Here is a 17,163-nt window from a genome sequence, read left to right on the forward strand (position 1 = left end):
TCCGTTTGTTTTTGTTTTTTTTTTGTCATTTTTGATTTTTTGGAAATATTTACATCTTCACAGTAACGCCACCTTTGAGATTCTGCAGCTCCATTCCTTCTGTGTATGTGCTCTTTGCTTTGTATGTACGTGCACTTGCACATGTATGCATATCAAGAGTTTGTCATCTTTAGGTAGATGGTCTCAGTCTCTATCCACGTATGCATGAGAGTGTAATTGTGTACACCTGAATGTATCTGTGTGTACCTATGGATGTATGTAGGCGTGTCCATGTGAATATTCTCTCTGACATCAGGAGCTGCTTTCTCTTGCGCTTTGTTCGTTTTTTGTAGTGGTTGTTCGTGGTGGTGCCAGATGTTTCTCCTGGCTTCTATAGAATTCCCCGAGGTCATGGTTGCGTTTGTGTTCCATTGGAAGCCAAAAGTTTCTTGTCCTTGGAGGAGCCTCTCCTGTGATGTTCTGCCATGTCAGGCTCTGAGCGGCGTGAGTTCTGGCAACTTCTGGTTGGAGTACCTGGCGGCCGGCTTTGCTGTCCGTTCTTTTCATCTGGTGGCAAGAAGATAAGATGATCCAAGGAACACTCCATCTGGGTTCTTGTTGTAATATTTGCTCCTAAATAGAATCATCAATTGCACTTATCTCTGACATAAGTTAACTTACTTAAATCCTTCTATAGATATAAAAAAACATGCTGGTTGTAGCATTTAATAGATCTATATAAAATGACATTGACACCAATTCATCAAACTGATTATACAAAAAACATAATTTATGCTTACCTGATAAATTCCTTTCTTCTGTTGTGTGATCAGTCCACGGGTCATCATTACTTCTGGGATATAACTCCTCCCCAACAGGAAATGCAAGAGGATTCACCCAGCAGAGCTGCATATAGCTCCTCCCCTCTACGTCAGTCCCAGTCATTCGACCAAGAATCAACGAGAAAGGAGTAACCAAGGGTGAAGTGGTGACTGGAGTATAATTTAAAAGATATTTACCTGCCTTAAAACAGGGCGGGCCGTGGACTGATCACACAACAGAAGAAAGGAATTTATCAGGTAAGCATAAATTATGTTTTCTTCTGTTATGTGTGATCAGTCCACGGGTCATCATTACTTCTGGGATACCAATACCAAAGCAAAAGTACACGGATGACGGGAGGGATAGGCAGGCTCATTATACAGAAGGAACCACTGCCTGAAGAACCTTTCTCCCAAAAATAGCCTCCGAAGAAGCAAAAGTGTCAAATTTGTAAAATTTGGAAAAAGTATGAAGCGAAGACCAAGTTGCAGCCTTGCAAATCTGTTCAACAGAGGCCTCATTCTTAAAGGCCCAAGTGGAAGCCACAGCTCTAGTGGAGTGAGCTGTAATTCTTTCAGGAGGCTGCTGACCAGCAGTCTCATAGGCTAAACGTATTATGCTACGAAGCCAAAAAGAGAGAGAGGTAGCAGAAGCTTTTTGACCTCTCCTCTGTCCAGAATAAACGACAAACAGGGAAGAAGTTTGGCGAAAATCTTTAGTTGCCTGCAAGTAGAACTTGAGGGCACGAACTACATCCAGATTGTGTAGAAGACGTTCCTTCTTTGAAGAAGGATTTGGACACAAGGATGGAACAACAATCTCTTGATTGATATTCCTGTTAGTGACCACCTTAGGTAAGAACCCAGGTTTAGTACGCAGAACTACCTTGTCTGAGTGAAAAATCAGATAAGGAGAATCACAATGTAAGGCTGATAACTCAGAGACTCTTCGAGCCGAGGAATAGCCATTAAAAACAGAACTTTCCAAGATAACAATTTTATATCAATGGAATGAAGGGGTTCAAATGGAACACCCTGTAAAACGTTAAGAACTAAGTTTAAACTCCATGGCGGAGCAACAGCTTTAAACACAGGCTTGATCCTAGCCAAAGCCTGACAAAAAGCCTGGACGTCTGGATTTTCTGACAGACGCCTGTGTAACAAGATGGACAGAGCTGAAATCTGTCCCTTTAATGAACTAGCTGATAAACCCTTTTCTAACCCTTCTTGTAGAAAAGACAATATCCTAGAGATCCTAACCTTACTCCAGGAGTAATGTTTGGATTCGCACCAGTATAGGTATTTACGCCATATTTTATGGTAAATCTTTCTGGTAACAGGCTTCCTAGCCTGTATCAGGGTATCAATAACCGACTCAGAAAAACCACGTTTTGATAAAATCAAACGTTCAATTTCCAAGCAGTCAGCTTCAGAGAAGTTAGATTTTGATGTTTGAATGGACCCTGTATCAGAAGGTCCTGTCTTAGAGGTAGAGACCAAGGCGGACAGGATGACATGTCCACTAGATCTGCATACCAAGTCCTGCGTGGCCATGCAGGCGCTATTAGAATCACTGATGCTCTCTCCTGCTTGATTTTGGCAATTAATCGAGGAAGCAGCGGAAAGGGTGGAAACACATAAGCCATCCCGAAGTTCCAAGGTGCTGTCAAAGCATCTATCAGAACCGCTCCCGGATCCCTGGATCTGGACCCGTAGCGAGGAAGTTTGGCGTTCTGGCGAGACGCCATGAGATCTATCTCTGGTTTGCCCCAACGTCGAAGTATTTGGGCAAAGACCTCCGGATGAAGTTCCCACTCCCCCGGATGAAAAGTCTGGCGACTCAAGAAATCCGCCTCCCAGTTCTCCACTCCCGGGATGTGGATTGCTGACAGGTGGCAAGAGTGAGACTCTGCCCAGCGAATTATCTTTGATACTTCCACCATTGCTAGGGAGCTTCTTGTCCCTCCCTGATGGTTGATGTAAGCTACAGTCGTGATGTTGTCCGACTGAAACCTGATGAACCCCCGAGTTGTTAATTGGGGCCAAGCTAGAAGGGCATTGAGAACTGCCCTCAATTCCAGAATGTTTATTGGAAGGAGACTCTCCTCCTGATTCCATAGTCCCTGAGCCTTCAGAGAATTCCAGACAGCGCCCCAACCTAGTAGGCTGGCGTCTGTTGTTACAATTGTCCAGTCTGGCCTGCTGAATGGCATCCCCCTGGACAGGTGTGGCCGATGAAGCCACCATAGAAGAGAATTTCTGGTCTCTTGATTCAGATTCAGAGTAGGGGACAAATCTGAGTAATCCCCATTCCACTGACTTAGCATGCATAATTGCAGAGGTCTGAGGTGTAGGCGTGCAAAAGGTACTATGTCCATTGCCGCTACCATTAAGCCGATCACCTCCATGCATTGAGCTACTGACGGGTGTTGAATGGAATGAAGGACACGGCATGCATTTTGAAGCTTTGTTAACCTGTCCTCTGTCAGGTAAATCTTCATTTCTACAGAATCTATAAGAGTCCCCAAGAATGGAACTCTTGTGAGAGGAAAAAGAGAACTCTTCTTTTCGTTCACTTTCCATCCATGCGACCTTAGAAATGCCAGAACTAACTCTGTATGAGACTTGGCAGTTTGAAAGCTTGAAGCTTGTATTAGAATGTCGTCTAGGTATGGAGCTACCGAAATCCCTCGCGGTCTTAGTACCGCCAGAAGGGCACCCAGAACCTTTGTGAAGATTCTTGGAGCCGTAGCCAATCCGAATGGAAGAGCTACAAACTGGTAGTGCCTGTCTAAGAAGGCAAACCTTAGATACCGGTGATGATCTTTGTGGATCGGTATGTGAAGGTAAGCATCCTTTAAATCCACTGTGGTCATGTACTGACCCTCTTGGATCATGGGTAAGATTGTCCGAATAGTTTCCATTTTGAACGATGGAACTCTTAGGAATTTGTTTAGAATCTTTAAATCTAAGATTGGCCTGAAAGTTCCCTCTTTTTTGGGAACCACAAACAGGTTTGAGTAGAACCCTTGTCCTTGTTCCGACCGCGGAACCGGATGGATCACTCCCATTATTAACAGATCTTGTACGCAGCGTAGAAACGCTTCTTTCTTTATCTGGTTTGTTGACAACCTTGACAGATGAAATCTCCCTCTTGGGGGAGATAATTTGAAGTCTAGAAGGTATCCCTGAGATATGATCTCTAGTGCCCAGGGATCCTGAACATCTCTTGCCCAGGCCTGGGCGAAGAGAGAGAGTCTGCCCCCCACTAGATCCGGTCCCGGATCGGGGGCTCTCGGTTCATGCTGTCTTTGGGGCAGCAGCAGGTTTCCTGGCCTGCTTGCTCTTGTTCCAGGACTGGTTAGGCTTCCAGCCTTGCCTGTAACGAGCAACAGCTCCTTCCTGTTTTGGTGCAGTGGAGGTTGATGCTGCTCCTGTTTTGAAGTTCCGAAAGGGACGAAAATTAGACTGTCTAGCCTTAGCTTTGGCTTTGTCTTGAGGTAGGGCGTGGCCCTTACCTCCTGTAATGTCAGCGATAATCTCTTTCAAACCGGGCCCAAATAAAGACTGCCCCTTGAAAGGTATATTAAGTAATTTGGACTTAGAAGTAACATCAGCTGACCAGGATTTTAGCCACAGCGCCCTACGTGCCTGTATGGCGAATCCTGAGTTCTTAGCCGTAAGTTTGGTTAAATGTACTACGGCCTCCGAAATGAAGGAATTAGCTAGTTTAAGGACTCTAAGCCTGTCCGTAATGTCGTCTAGCGTAGATGAACTAAGGTTCTCTTCAAGCGACTCAATCCAAAATGCTGCCGCAGCCGTAATCGGCGCGATACATGCAAGGGGTTGTAATATAAAACCTTGTTGAACAAACATTTTCTTAAGGTAACCCTCTAATTTTTTATCCATCGGATCTGAGAAAGCACAGCTATCCTCCACCGGGATAGTGGTACGCTTAGCTAAAGTAGAAACTGCTCCCTCCACCTTGGGGACCGTTTGCCATAAGTCCCGAGTGGTGGCGTCTATTGGAAACATCTTTCTAAATATTGGAGGGGGGTGAGAACGGCACACCGGGTCTATCCCACTCCTTAGTAACAATTTCAGTTAGTCTCTTAGGTATAGGAAAAACGTCAGTACTCGCCGGTACCGCAAAGTATTTATCCAACCTACACAGTTTCTCTGGTATTGCAACGGTGTTACAATCGTTGAGAGCTGCTAAGACCTCCCCTAGTAATACACGGAGGTTCTCCAATTTAAATTTAAAATTTGAAATATCTGAGTCCAATCTGTTTGGATCAGAACCGTCACCCACAGAATGAAGCTCTCCGTCCTCATGCTCTGCGAGCTGTGACGCAGTATCAGACATGGCCCTAGCATTGTCAGCGCACTCTGTTCTCACCCCAGAGTGATCACGCTTGCCTCTTAGTTCTGGTAATTTAGACAAAACTTCAGTCATAACAGTAGCCATATCTTGTAATGTTATCTGTAATGGCCGCCCAGATGTACTAGGCGCCAAAATATCACGCACCTCCCGGGCGGGAGATGCAGGTACTGCCGCGTGAGGCGAGTTAGTCGGCATAACTCTCCCCTCGCTGTTTGGTGAAATTTGTTCACATTGTACAGATTGACTTTTATTTAAAGTAGCATCAATACAGTTAGTACATAAATTTCTATTGGGCTCCACCTTGGCATTGGAACAAATGACACAGATATCTTCCTCTGAGTCAGACATGTTTAACACACTAGCAAAAAACTTACAACTTGGTTATAATCTTTTTTAGCAAAAAACGTACTGTGCCTCAAAGAGGTACTAACGATTAAATGACAGTTGAAATAATGAACTGAAAAACAGTTATAGCATCAAACTTTAAAACAACAAAACTTTTAGCAAAGGTTTGTTCCCATTAGTAAAATAACAATAATTAAATTTGACATAAAAAATACAAAGCAACGTTTTTATTCACAGTCACTATAAGAATTCTCACAGCTCTGCTGAGAGAATTTACCTCCCTTCAAAGAAGTTTGAAGACCCCTGAGATCTATCAGAGATGAACCGGATCATGCAGGAAATATAAAAGTAACTGACTGGTATTTTTTGATGCGTAGCAAAGAGCGCCAAAAACGGCCCCTCCCTCTCCCACACAGCAGTGAAGAGAAACGAAACTGTCACAATTAAAGCAAAAAAACTGCCAAGTGGAAAATAATGCCCAAATATTTATTCACACAGTACCTCAGCAATGTAAACGATTCTACATTCCAGCAAAAACGTTTAACATGATAAATAGTTATTAAAAAGGATTAGTGACCTTTAACAGAGTAGTTCCGGTGAAATACCATCCCCAGAATACTGAAGTGTATACATACATGTCATTTTAACGGTATGGCAGGATTTTCTCATCAATTCCATTCAGAAAATAAAAACTGCTACATACCTCAATGCAGATTCATCTGCCCGCTGTCCCCTGATCTGAAGCCTTTACCTCCCTCAGATGGCCGAGAACAGCAATATGATCTTAACTACTCCGGTTAAAATCATAGTAAAAAACTCTGACAGATTCTTCCTCAAACTCTGCCAGAGAAGTAATAACACGCTCCGGTGCTATTTTTAAAATAACAAACTTTTGATTGAAGTCATAAAAACTAAGTATAATCACCATAGTCCTCTCACACATCCTATCTAGTCGTTGGGTGCAAGAGAATGACTGGGACTGACGTAGAGGGGAGGAGCTATATGCAGCTCTGCTGGGTGAATCCTCTTGCATTTCCTGTTGGGGAGGAGTTATATCCCAGAAGTAATGATGACCCGTGGACTGATCACACATAACAGAAGAAATACCCATTTTAAGTCATCCAAATTCAATTATTTTTCATATAATAGCAATGAAGGAAAACCATCTGATTACTAAATATACAAATCAAGTCAATGTTTTTATAACAATATTTAAAAATCAGAAATGGAAGAATGTATAAAAAGCCCCCGAAAAAAGTATATAAAAATTAAAGGGACATGAAACCAAACATTTTTCTTTCATGATTCAGATAGAGCATATCATTTGAAACAACTTTATAATTTACTTCAATTATAAAATTTGCTTTATTATCTTGGTATCCATTGTGAAGAAGCAGCAATGCACTACTGGGAGATAGATCAACACAATGGGTGAGCAATAACAATGGCATATATGTTCAGCAACCAATCAGCAGCTAGCTCTCAGTAGTGCATTTCTGCTACTGAGCCTACTTAGGTATACTTTCAACAAAGGATACCAAGAAAATGAAACAAATTAGATAATAGAAGTAAATTGGACAATTTTTACAGTTGCATACTCTGTCCAACTCATAAAAGCTTAATTCTGACTTTACTGTCCATTTAAAGCCTATATTAAAAAAATAAAAAACACTTATGTGTATGTCCCATCAAATTCAAAGATCATAGCCCTCCTATGTATGGATATTAAAGGGATATGAAACCCACATTTTTTTTATTTCATGATTCAGATAGAGCATTCAATTTTAATCAACTTTCTAATTTACTCTTATTATAATTTTTCTTCGTTCTCTTTGTATCTTTATTTGAAAAGCAAGAATGTAAGCTTCGGAGCCGGCCAATTTTTGGTTCAGCGCCTGAGTATCACTTGCTAGTTTGTGGCTAAATGTAGCCACCAATCAGCAAGCGCTACCCAGGGTGCTGAACCAAAAATGGGCTGGCTCCTAAGCTTACATTCAAATAAAGATTCCAAGGAAACAAAAAAAAAATTGATCATAGGAGCAAACTGGTGATTGGTGACTGCATACATTTGTCTCTTGTCATTGTCTAAATAGTGTACTGCTGCTCCTTTAGCAAAGATAACACGAGAATGAGCAAATTTGATAACAGAAGCAAATTGGAACGTTGTTTAAAATTGTATGCTCTGTCATGAAAGTCATGAAAGAAAAAATTGGGGTTTCAGGTCCCTTTAACAGGCTTTCTTAAGATCTCCTGTACTTGGAAGGTGCTACAGATAAAGGAGAGGATAGGACATTGAAGTGTGTTTGTTTCAGTTCATCACTATTTCACAGTACTTTACAGAGCTTAATTTTTTTGTCTGTTACAAATTCTTTTTGACTTTGGGTGGTCTTACAAATCTTTACAAATTAACTTATAAGAGGAAAATGGATTTAAATCTTTAAATGTTTAATGACCTATGGATATTATTAATATTTGAAATTTACAATAGGGTCATAATACACTGCTTATTTCCAGATTCCCAGTTTTACATAAATATTAAGTTGCTGTTATTGTTGTAGCCTAGGAGGGAATATTACAACTTCAGTGTTCTCCACAGAAAATGTTTGCAAGCCGTGTTGCATTATGAAGTAGCCAGGTGGGGGCAGTGTAATATTTTCTAATATTATATAATTGTCTGCTACTTAAAGCACAAATTAAAGTGAATGTCGACGTTCATGAATCAGTGCCCGGTTTTTAAAAAAACTATTAAAAACAGGGGCACTTTTATTCATGAAAGTTTACATTGCACCAGCTTTTACAAATACTTACCTTCTCCTGAAACACCAGATCGCCTATCGCCCCGCATGCTTCTTCCTGCTGTACTAACAAAGCAATTACGATACCAGCTTCCTTCAATCACGGCGTGGCCTCACCAGATGAACGCTGCTGGGGGGGAAGCCGTGATTGGAGAGAGACGATTTCGTCATTGCTGACGAAGTACAGAGGAACTGCAGGTGTGGGATCGGCGATCCGGTGTTTCAGGAGAAGAAGGTAAGTATTTGTAAAATCCAGAGCAATGTAAACTTTTATGAATAAAAGTGCCCCTGTTTTTAAAAGTATTTTTTTAAAAATGGGCACTGATTCATGAAAGTTGACATTAACTTTAATTGCATAATTTAACATTTTTAATATTAGCTAATTTATGCTTAATATTGGCTAAAATTTTAGCCGGGTGGTCAATAGAATCAGCTGGGTGGTGCACCCACTGAAAAGGTCTTTTGGAGAACACTGTAATTTTGCAAGCTTACAGGTGTCCATACAATTGACCGCTTTTTTGTTTTATTTAGATAGCAGTGCTGCACCTTCAATAGAGTACAGGGGTCCAATCATGGCAGCATCTGCCAGCAACTAGTCAAATTTAACAGCTACAAGCACAATACATAAACAATGATCAAACAGTAGGTTCATGAGGTATTAGTGCCATATTTTACTTAGCAGTGCTATAATTTAGTATACTTTACAATGAAATATGGAAATAAAACACCACATGTATTATACCTTTAAATATGTTTTGATGTTGTGATAAAAAATATATAATAAAAATATTTATATCTTGTTGCTCTGTGGGATTCCTGTGTCTTTTTAGAAAATGGTTTCTATATAAACTATGCAAAAACACTTTTCTTTTTTATTTGTTTGCTTGTATGATCAAAACATAGATCATTTACCCTTAAAGGGAAGTAAACACCTTGAGATTTTTAAATAAAATAACTAGTTTTATACTTTATACTTTTATTAGCTTTTTTGCTAATGATATTTCTCTCTGAAAATATTCTAATTCTCCGAGATTGAAATGCACACCGCAGACATCTTAAGGCTAACCCTGCTACCTATGCGTCTCCAACGGGCATTAGCTATCAATTGCAAAACAATTCATTCTATACCAATTAAGCCTTGTTGTCTGTAGGGGTGGGCAAATGTTTCTAAACATTCGAAATTTAAAACAAATTTTTATACATACGTTTGTTTGAATCGAAATTTGAATGTTTACATAACATTCTAACATTCGATTTTCGAATGTTCATTTTCTAATTTTTCGACTACATTCGAAAATATTTGTTCTAATAATAGAATGGTTGGCTTTGTATTATATTCAATATTCAAATTCGATATCTATATTTCACATTCAATTTTGAAATGTAATATTCGAATTCGATTCAATATATCACATTCAATTTCGAAATGTAATATTCAAATTCGATTCTAATATATCACATTTGATTTAGTAATGTAATATCCTAATTCGATTTTAATTTTAAAATAGTATTTTTAAGCTACAATTTTCTTTTGTAATCTAATATTCTAATTCAAATTAGTTTTTATAATTCAGTTATCTCATAAAAAATAAATATTAGAATTATTTAATATTCAAATTTAAATATTCAAATCAACTTATTCCCTCCCATATGCAAATGTTATAGTTGTAGTTGTTAAAATTTCATTTGACAGGTTTAGTTTTGGAGAAAATGGATGTACTGGTTTGGTGGTCGTGTTGGAATATTTTGATACTGATTTTTTTCTATATACTACTATTATCTATCTATTTGCTCCTGTGGCATCTTTTATTTTTTATTTTTGTGTGGACACAACTGTGGAGGGTGGACTGCACACCATGAGAAGACGCATTTTTTATATTCATCGCCAATCAATTTCATATATTTTTGGAGAGGTAATATGCGGTCTATTATTTTTTATAGGCACAAATTCAGATGATAATGATGGGTGGCTACCTGCTTTTACTTTGTGTTAGTTGTTTTTTTTTTCTAAGAATTTAATTTGAAAAATTATTCATCTTTATATTGTAATTTTGTAAGTCTATTCTACATTAGTTTTTCATAACCAGAAGTGGCCCTAACAGGCCATATTTTCATGATGTCTTAACTAGAGCACTGGCGAAATAATCAGTACCTATGGTGAGAGCCAGGCTAGTTACCATGTTTACTGATTATTTTACCTGTGCTCCAGTTACGATGTTCTGAAAATATTGCCTACTAGCCTAGGTTTACTTGAGGACTGTGGTTGAGAAGTACTGATGTTCATCATAGAGATGTTGTACTTGTAATGTAGTGTGGGTTGTGTTTTACTGTGCTAGTCCTGCCTTGTATCTGGGTACTATTGAATGGGCATTGGCAGCTGACTAACTAGGGTCTAATTTATATTTGTAGACTAGGTTTTCTTTTAGATTTGTGAAGTATGATATGTTTAAAAGATACATTTTGATACATTTAGAATATTTGATTTCAATCGAATGTTATATTCGATTTTCAGATTCATATTCAAAATAATGCAATCCATTTTGATTTTGAATGTTCATAAAAAATCGAATATATACATTCAAGTTTCAAAAGTGTATATTCAATCTTTTATGTACATTTGAAATCGAAAGTGACATTCGAAATCGAATATACACATTTCGAAATCAAAAGTGACCTTTGAAAACTGTTAATAACATTCGAAAATAGACTTTTTAAGAATATTCGTTCTTATAAACATTCAAATTTGTAATTAGAATTTTGGTAATAACATTCGTTCTAACATTCGAATTAGAAAATGTACACATTTGTCCATCCCTAGTTGTCTGCAGACTCAAGCCAAGATAAGCTCCTGTAAATGTGGGTGGACTTGCTATTAAAAAAGGTGCAGAAAACACAATAATATTTTTTTTTTTTTTTTAAATGTTTAGAATTGGCTGATATCTTATTTTATAGCAAGACAACAGAAATGTCTTTGTTTTGTGTTTACTATTCCTTTAAGAGCACACAGGCCATGCTACATTTACTTTCTGCCTAAACTTGAGTACCCATCTGAGATTTCCATATACTAAAACAGATGCTTCAAAACACATTTACTTACCTGCCAAGGCTTGAACTGAAGGCTGGTCATGTGTGCTCAACAGCTGTGCCTGAATAGTTTCTACCACTCTTTTAAATCTGCGGCTTGGACCTGATTAAAAATACATCCATAAATGAAGGAATAAAAAGATATTATGGGGTCAAGTAAAAGAAAATCAACTTATTTATCTACAAAATCACTACAGACTTTAAAGGGACATAATACTCATATGCTAAATCACTTGAAACTGATGAAGTATAACTGTAAAAAGCTGACAGGAAAATATCACCTGAGCATCTCTGTGTAAAAAAGGAAGATATTTTACCTCACAACTTCCTCAGCTCAGCAGAGTAAGTTCTGTGTAAAAAGTTATACAGGTATCCCTAATAAAATAATTACACAACAGACTGCATCATCATCAAACTAAGTTTAATGAACAAAAACGTTTTTTTACTTGCATTTTTCTGCAAACTGTTCTCTGTATTGTTAGCATGTTAGGTAATATTGGGTCTGCACCTATTCTATGCATTTCAATCTGCAGTGATTAATAAGCAGTTAGGCACTCTCACCTCAAGCAGCTGGACAGGAAGATAATAGGGAAGTGCCTGCTAAATTTTGCTCAATAGATCTGGTCTGATCTGTGTACACAGATCCACTTCAGGCTGTTAAGTTGCATACCTTTGCTGCAAAACAAGCGGACAGCTCCACCTACTGGCTATTTTAATTAGTGCAATGATTTCCAAAGCTTTTCAATAGCAGTCACATGACTGAAAAAAAGGTTGTTATTCTGAAACGGAGCAAATTAAAATGGCATAAACCGAGGGCCACCTGTACTCAGCTGCTGCCCAGCTGCAGGTAAAAAAAAATAAAAAAATGAAGAAATGAACAGCAGCCGATCAGCATCAACAGTGCTGAGGTCATGAACTCTTTTACTGTGATCTCATGAGATTTCAATTAACTCTCATGAGATTTCATAGTAAACTTCCTTAAACTGAATAGGGAAATAAGATGAGAGTGCATGAAAGCTCACTCCTTCCGCTGTCCCCCGACAGACATACTGATTTGCTGCTTAGAAGTCCTTTATAATGGGATGTGGCTACTGAGGAATTTTTTAGGTAAAATATATTTCTTTTTTACATAGAAATGTCCAGGTGATATTTTCCTGTCAGCTTTTTACAGCTATGCTGCATCACTTTCAAGTGTTTCAACATTTGGGTATCATGGCCCTTTAATGGTAATTTTATATAGAATATCAATAGATAAGGTTTTCTAAAGTATTGGAATAAACCCTTATATTTGTTATATATCATGATATTGAGGCACAATGATTAACATGGATACAACAAGGGTTAACATGGATGCAAAATGAGATTAAACATGTCCTAGATCAAGTCTTACCCAATCATTTTGTATTGTAAAAGCTATATACAGTGAAATATAAGATAATGATAATTTTGTGTATATATAGAGATAAGATAATAAGGACTACCCTCCCTGAAAGCTTAGCCCATTTTCATATAGAAAAATAAACATAAATTAACAACTCCCCATACATTTTATTCTCTGTAGCTGGTATACAAAGTATTTAATGATCATTTCTCTTGTTTTACAATATGTTGTTATACAAGTGATTGCACTTGTATGTCCCTGAAAATGTTGCTATTTATCTTGTATTGCAATACAGGGCTGGCTCAACTTTGGGACCAAGTGGGTCCAATGGGCCCAGGCAGCACTTGATAAAGGGGCAGCACTTCATTGACTGAGTCAGTCAATTTCAGACCCAGGCCATTTTTTTGGGGGGGGGGGGGGTACCAGCCATGTTTATTAGCATAAATAATTATACAGCATAACTCAGAAATAAAACCCACTAGGACTGATTCTAATTGATAATTTATTTATAATTAGACCCAGTCACATTCAGAAGAAGTTTCATTGTGCCAGGGGGTATGTTTCTATATTTATTATTTATTTTCTCGACTGATATGAACCTAAAAATGCTGTTCATGTTGCTAAGATACAGGCTGGGTTGCAACCCTATCTGGTGAGCAATTTGTATGGTATTCTAGAAAAATCTGTTCAAACACAGGAAATACTTGAAGAAACTCACAAGCTTTTCAAGGGAATTTCCCTTTTTCCCCACAGAGTTTAAAGGAAATGCAAGATATGTTTGACAATCAGACAGTTAAAGGGACAGTCAAGTAAAAAAAAACTTCCATGATTTAAATAGGGAATGCATAGCTTCCCAATTTACTTTTATCACCAAGTTTGCTTTGTTCTCTTGGTATTTTTAGTTGAAAGATAAACCTAGGAGGTTTGTATGCTAATTTTTTAGACCTTGAAGACTGCCTCTAATCTAAATTCATTTTGACCACTAGAGGGCATTAGTTCATGTGTTTCATATAGATAACATTGAGCTCATGCACGTGAAGTAACCTAGGAGTGAGCACTGATTGGCTAAAATGCAAGTCTGTCAAAAGAACTGAAAATAAGGGGGCAGTCAGCAGAAGCTTAGATACAAGGTAATTACAGAGGTAAAACATGTATTATTATAACTGTGTTGGTTATGGAAAACTGGGGAATGGGTAATAAAGGGATTATCTTTCTTTTTAAACAACAAAAATTCTGGTGTTGACTGTCCCTTTAAACATGACAGCTAATTGATGTAATATCTAATGAATGCCTAATATTTTTAAATGCATTTATTTTCACTTCACTTTAAATATTGATTAATGACAGGGATAGATAGAACATGCGGTTTTAAACAAATTTCTAATTTGAATCTACTATCAAATGTGCTTAAAGGGATATGAAACCCAATTGTATTTTAAGGAACTTTCTTATAACTTTTTCTTCAGTCTTGCTTGAAATTGCATGCTCTGAATCATAAAAGAAAAAAATTGGGTTTCATATCCCTTTAAAGGGACATTCAACACTGCCCACAACATTAATCTATGTTTCAAAACTAAATAAAAAGATCAAGCTCCAAGGTGCCCCCTTTCTCTTACTTACCGCCTTCACTGTTGAATCGTCATTGTTATCTTCCAAATTGGTGTCCTAACATGTCTTCCTAACTCCCCCCACCGTGACGTCTTCGCCTTCTTTCTCAAACTAGCAGCCAATGAGAGCCCATTCCCCGGACTGAAATCCAAGCGCGCTCACGGCCGTTAGCGCATGCGCAATATACTAGGAACACTAAAAGCGGAACCAAAATAATCCAAGTTGTTTCCGTTCCGCTTATATTACGTAATGGAGTACTATAAGTAAGATAATCGGAACGGAAACAACTTGGGTTATTATGGTTCCGCTTTTAATGTTCCTATTGTATCGCGCATGGGCTAAAGCCTGTGAACGCGCTGGGATTGAAGTAGGAGAAATGGGATATAACTGCCGGCTAGTTTGAAGAAGACGACCTATACGTCACAGTGGGGGGAGTTAAGCAGCCATATTAGGAGACAAATTTTGAAGTTATCGATGAGGATTGAACAGTGAAGGCAGTAAGTAAGAGAAAGGGGGAACGTTGAAGCTTGCTCTTTATACTTAGTTTAGAAACATAGATTATTGTTGTGGGCAGTGTTGAATGTCCCTTTAAGTTTGACTTTTACTCTCCTTTTACTCTCAAGTTTCACAATAATTCAAAGTGAGATATATTTTTTAGCTTTGATTAAATGTGAAATAAATTATATTTCATGTAAACTGAGGATGTGCAAAATCTTTGATATTAAAAAAAGTTCCTTGAAAAGCTAAATATGTTGTTCAAAGCAACTCACAATGGGTTCTCTAGATTTCAAATGTTGAATTAGAAACTTAAACAAGTCATGTGACATCATGTTTGAAAAGTCACCTAAATATGTAGCCTTTAAATCATTAGAAGATTTGCACATGTTTATTATATACATACAGGATATTTTTTAGACCCCCCTCAAAAATGTGAAGAAAAGAAAATGTTAAAAAAAAAAAAAAAAAAAAACGAGCAATAAAAAAGTTAGTAGAAGAGATCTATAGAGCGTGGACTGAATTGGGAGCCTTGTTTTGTGAATTTTATTTTCACACTTTATACAATGCACTCACAATGCATCTAGCAATGAATGATAGATTGGTGTAGTCCTTTTGGATTTCTTTATTTTGTAAATTGTATATTACCTGTTATTAAAGTGAAAGTCACTGAGTAAATCCCATTTTCTTTCTGTGCTTCTGCTCCCTCTGAGTAGCTTATGTCCACCTGAAACTTGACAGGTTTCTGAAACACAGATGGTCCTCCTGATGACTTGTACTCTGCTCGGAAGCTGGTTTGAGAAATCACACTGTGACTTAAACTTGGGATCTGCAAGAAGACAAAAGACTTACACTCAGACAGATTTCTCAGAAGATTGGTGGTCTTTACATTTTAAACAAACTGAAAGTTATAAGCATTTAACTTAAAAAAGCCAAAGCCCTAAAGAAATGCTGAGGTGAATCAATGTCTGGAACCGGTCTTCAAGATCTTCCAATAGTCCAGACTTTTTATTCTCCCTGATAAAAAAGAAGACCTACAATCTAAGTTCCTTTTTTTCTGGCTGGAATTATTCTAAAACCAGAACCATTAGTAGTTGTTGAGGACCAGATTTTGATAACAGCAGTAGCATGAATTACATTGTACGGGTAAACCAAAAGCACAGGGAAACACGCCAATATCACAAAATCAGAGGAAGAGCATTTAGGAATGGTTTGGAAATGTTAATGTCTTGCTTTCAGCAAGGGCACAACATTACCAAGATCTCTTTGGTTTTTAAAGGCAGGACGTAACCACCATCTTCATCTTATTATTGCGTTCCTAACCACTCCTTACGCCCACTCTCTCCCTCTCCTAACCCCTTGGCTAACAGAAAATGGCTGCACATTGCTAATCAGTTGGGTGATCAGTTACATCCCTCTTTGGCTATTAATTTTTTTTATTTTGTTGTCTTTCATACCATATTTTAAGAAGTTTCCAATTTACTTCTATTATCAAATTTGCTTCATTCCCATGAGATTCTGTGTTGAAGAGATACCTAGGTAGGCATCTAGTGCACTACATGGCAGGAAATAGTGCTGCCATATAGTGCTCTTGGAAATGGATAATATGCTTGCAAAACTGCTGTCATATAGTGCTCCAGAAATGGGCTGGCTGCTAAGCATACGTCCCTGCTTTTCAACAAAAGATACCAAGGTGATGAAGAAAAATTGATAATAGAAGATAATAGAAGTAAATTAGAAAGATGTTTAAAATTGCATGCCCTAGCTGAGTCATGAAAGAACATTTTTTGGGTTTCATATCCCTTTAATGCATACTTTCTAGTCCAGCCCCCAGGAGCTACTGCTAACGTAAAATACAAATTATGCCAATTGTACATATTTATTTACATATAGATGCATCTATTTAATTTGTTCTGCAGAACAATTCAAACACTTTTTTTTAAGATTGAGGCTGGAGCAATACAGCCCATAACATAAAAAATATTGATGTTGAGAGTGTGGTATAACCCAGCATAAACCACACCCTTAGGGGGCGCCTCCAAACACAAATGACAAAAAATAGTAGTGTGAAAGGAAAAAAAGAAAATGGATATACAACTCTATAAGCACTATATCTACCAAACAATGTCCATAGGAGATATGTGAAAAACAAGTTCCAATGTACAATAGTCCAAAAAAGTATGGCAGCTCTCGGTTGTAGGATGGTCTTCCTATGATGTTAGATAACTGAAAAAAGACGGCGCCTCTGTTTTTTCTTTTTTCACACAGCCC

General features: G+C 37.8%; 1 protein-coding gene across 1 annotated transcript in view; it reads right to left on the reverse strand.

The window, feature by feature from the left end:
* Positions 1-388: 388 nt before the first annotated feature.
* Positions 389-17,163, reverse strand: part of LOC128638069 (serine/threonine-protein kinase BRSK2-like) — a 392,907-nt gene continuing 376,132 nt past the window's right edge. Inside the window, exons 17-19 of the mRNA XM_053689937.1 lie at positions 15,541-15,721; positions 11,422-11,511; positions 389-612 (exon numbers count right to left, since the gene is read on the reverse strand). Of these exons, the coding sequence (XP_053545912.1) occupies positions 389-612; positions 11,422-11,511; positions 15,541-15,721 (495 nt within the window). The remainder of the gene's footprint in view (positions 613-11,421; positions 11,512-15,540; positions 15,722-17,163) is intronic.

The sequence above is a fragment of the Bombina bombina genome, chromosome 8 (assembly GCF_027579735.1).
Source record: "Bombina bombina isolate aBomBom1 chromosome 8, aBomBom1.pri, whole genome shotgun sequence".
In the NCBI taxonomy this organism is placed as follows: Eukaryota; Metazoa; Chordata; class Amphibia; order Anura; family Bombinatoridae; genus Bombina; species Bombina bombina.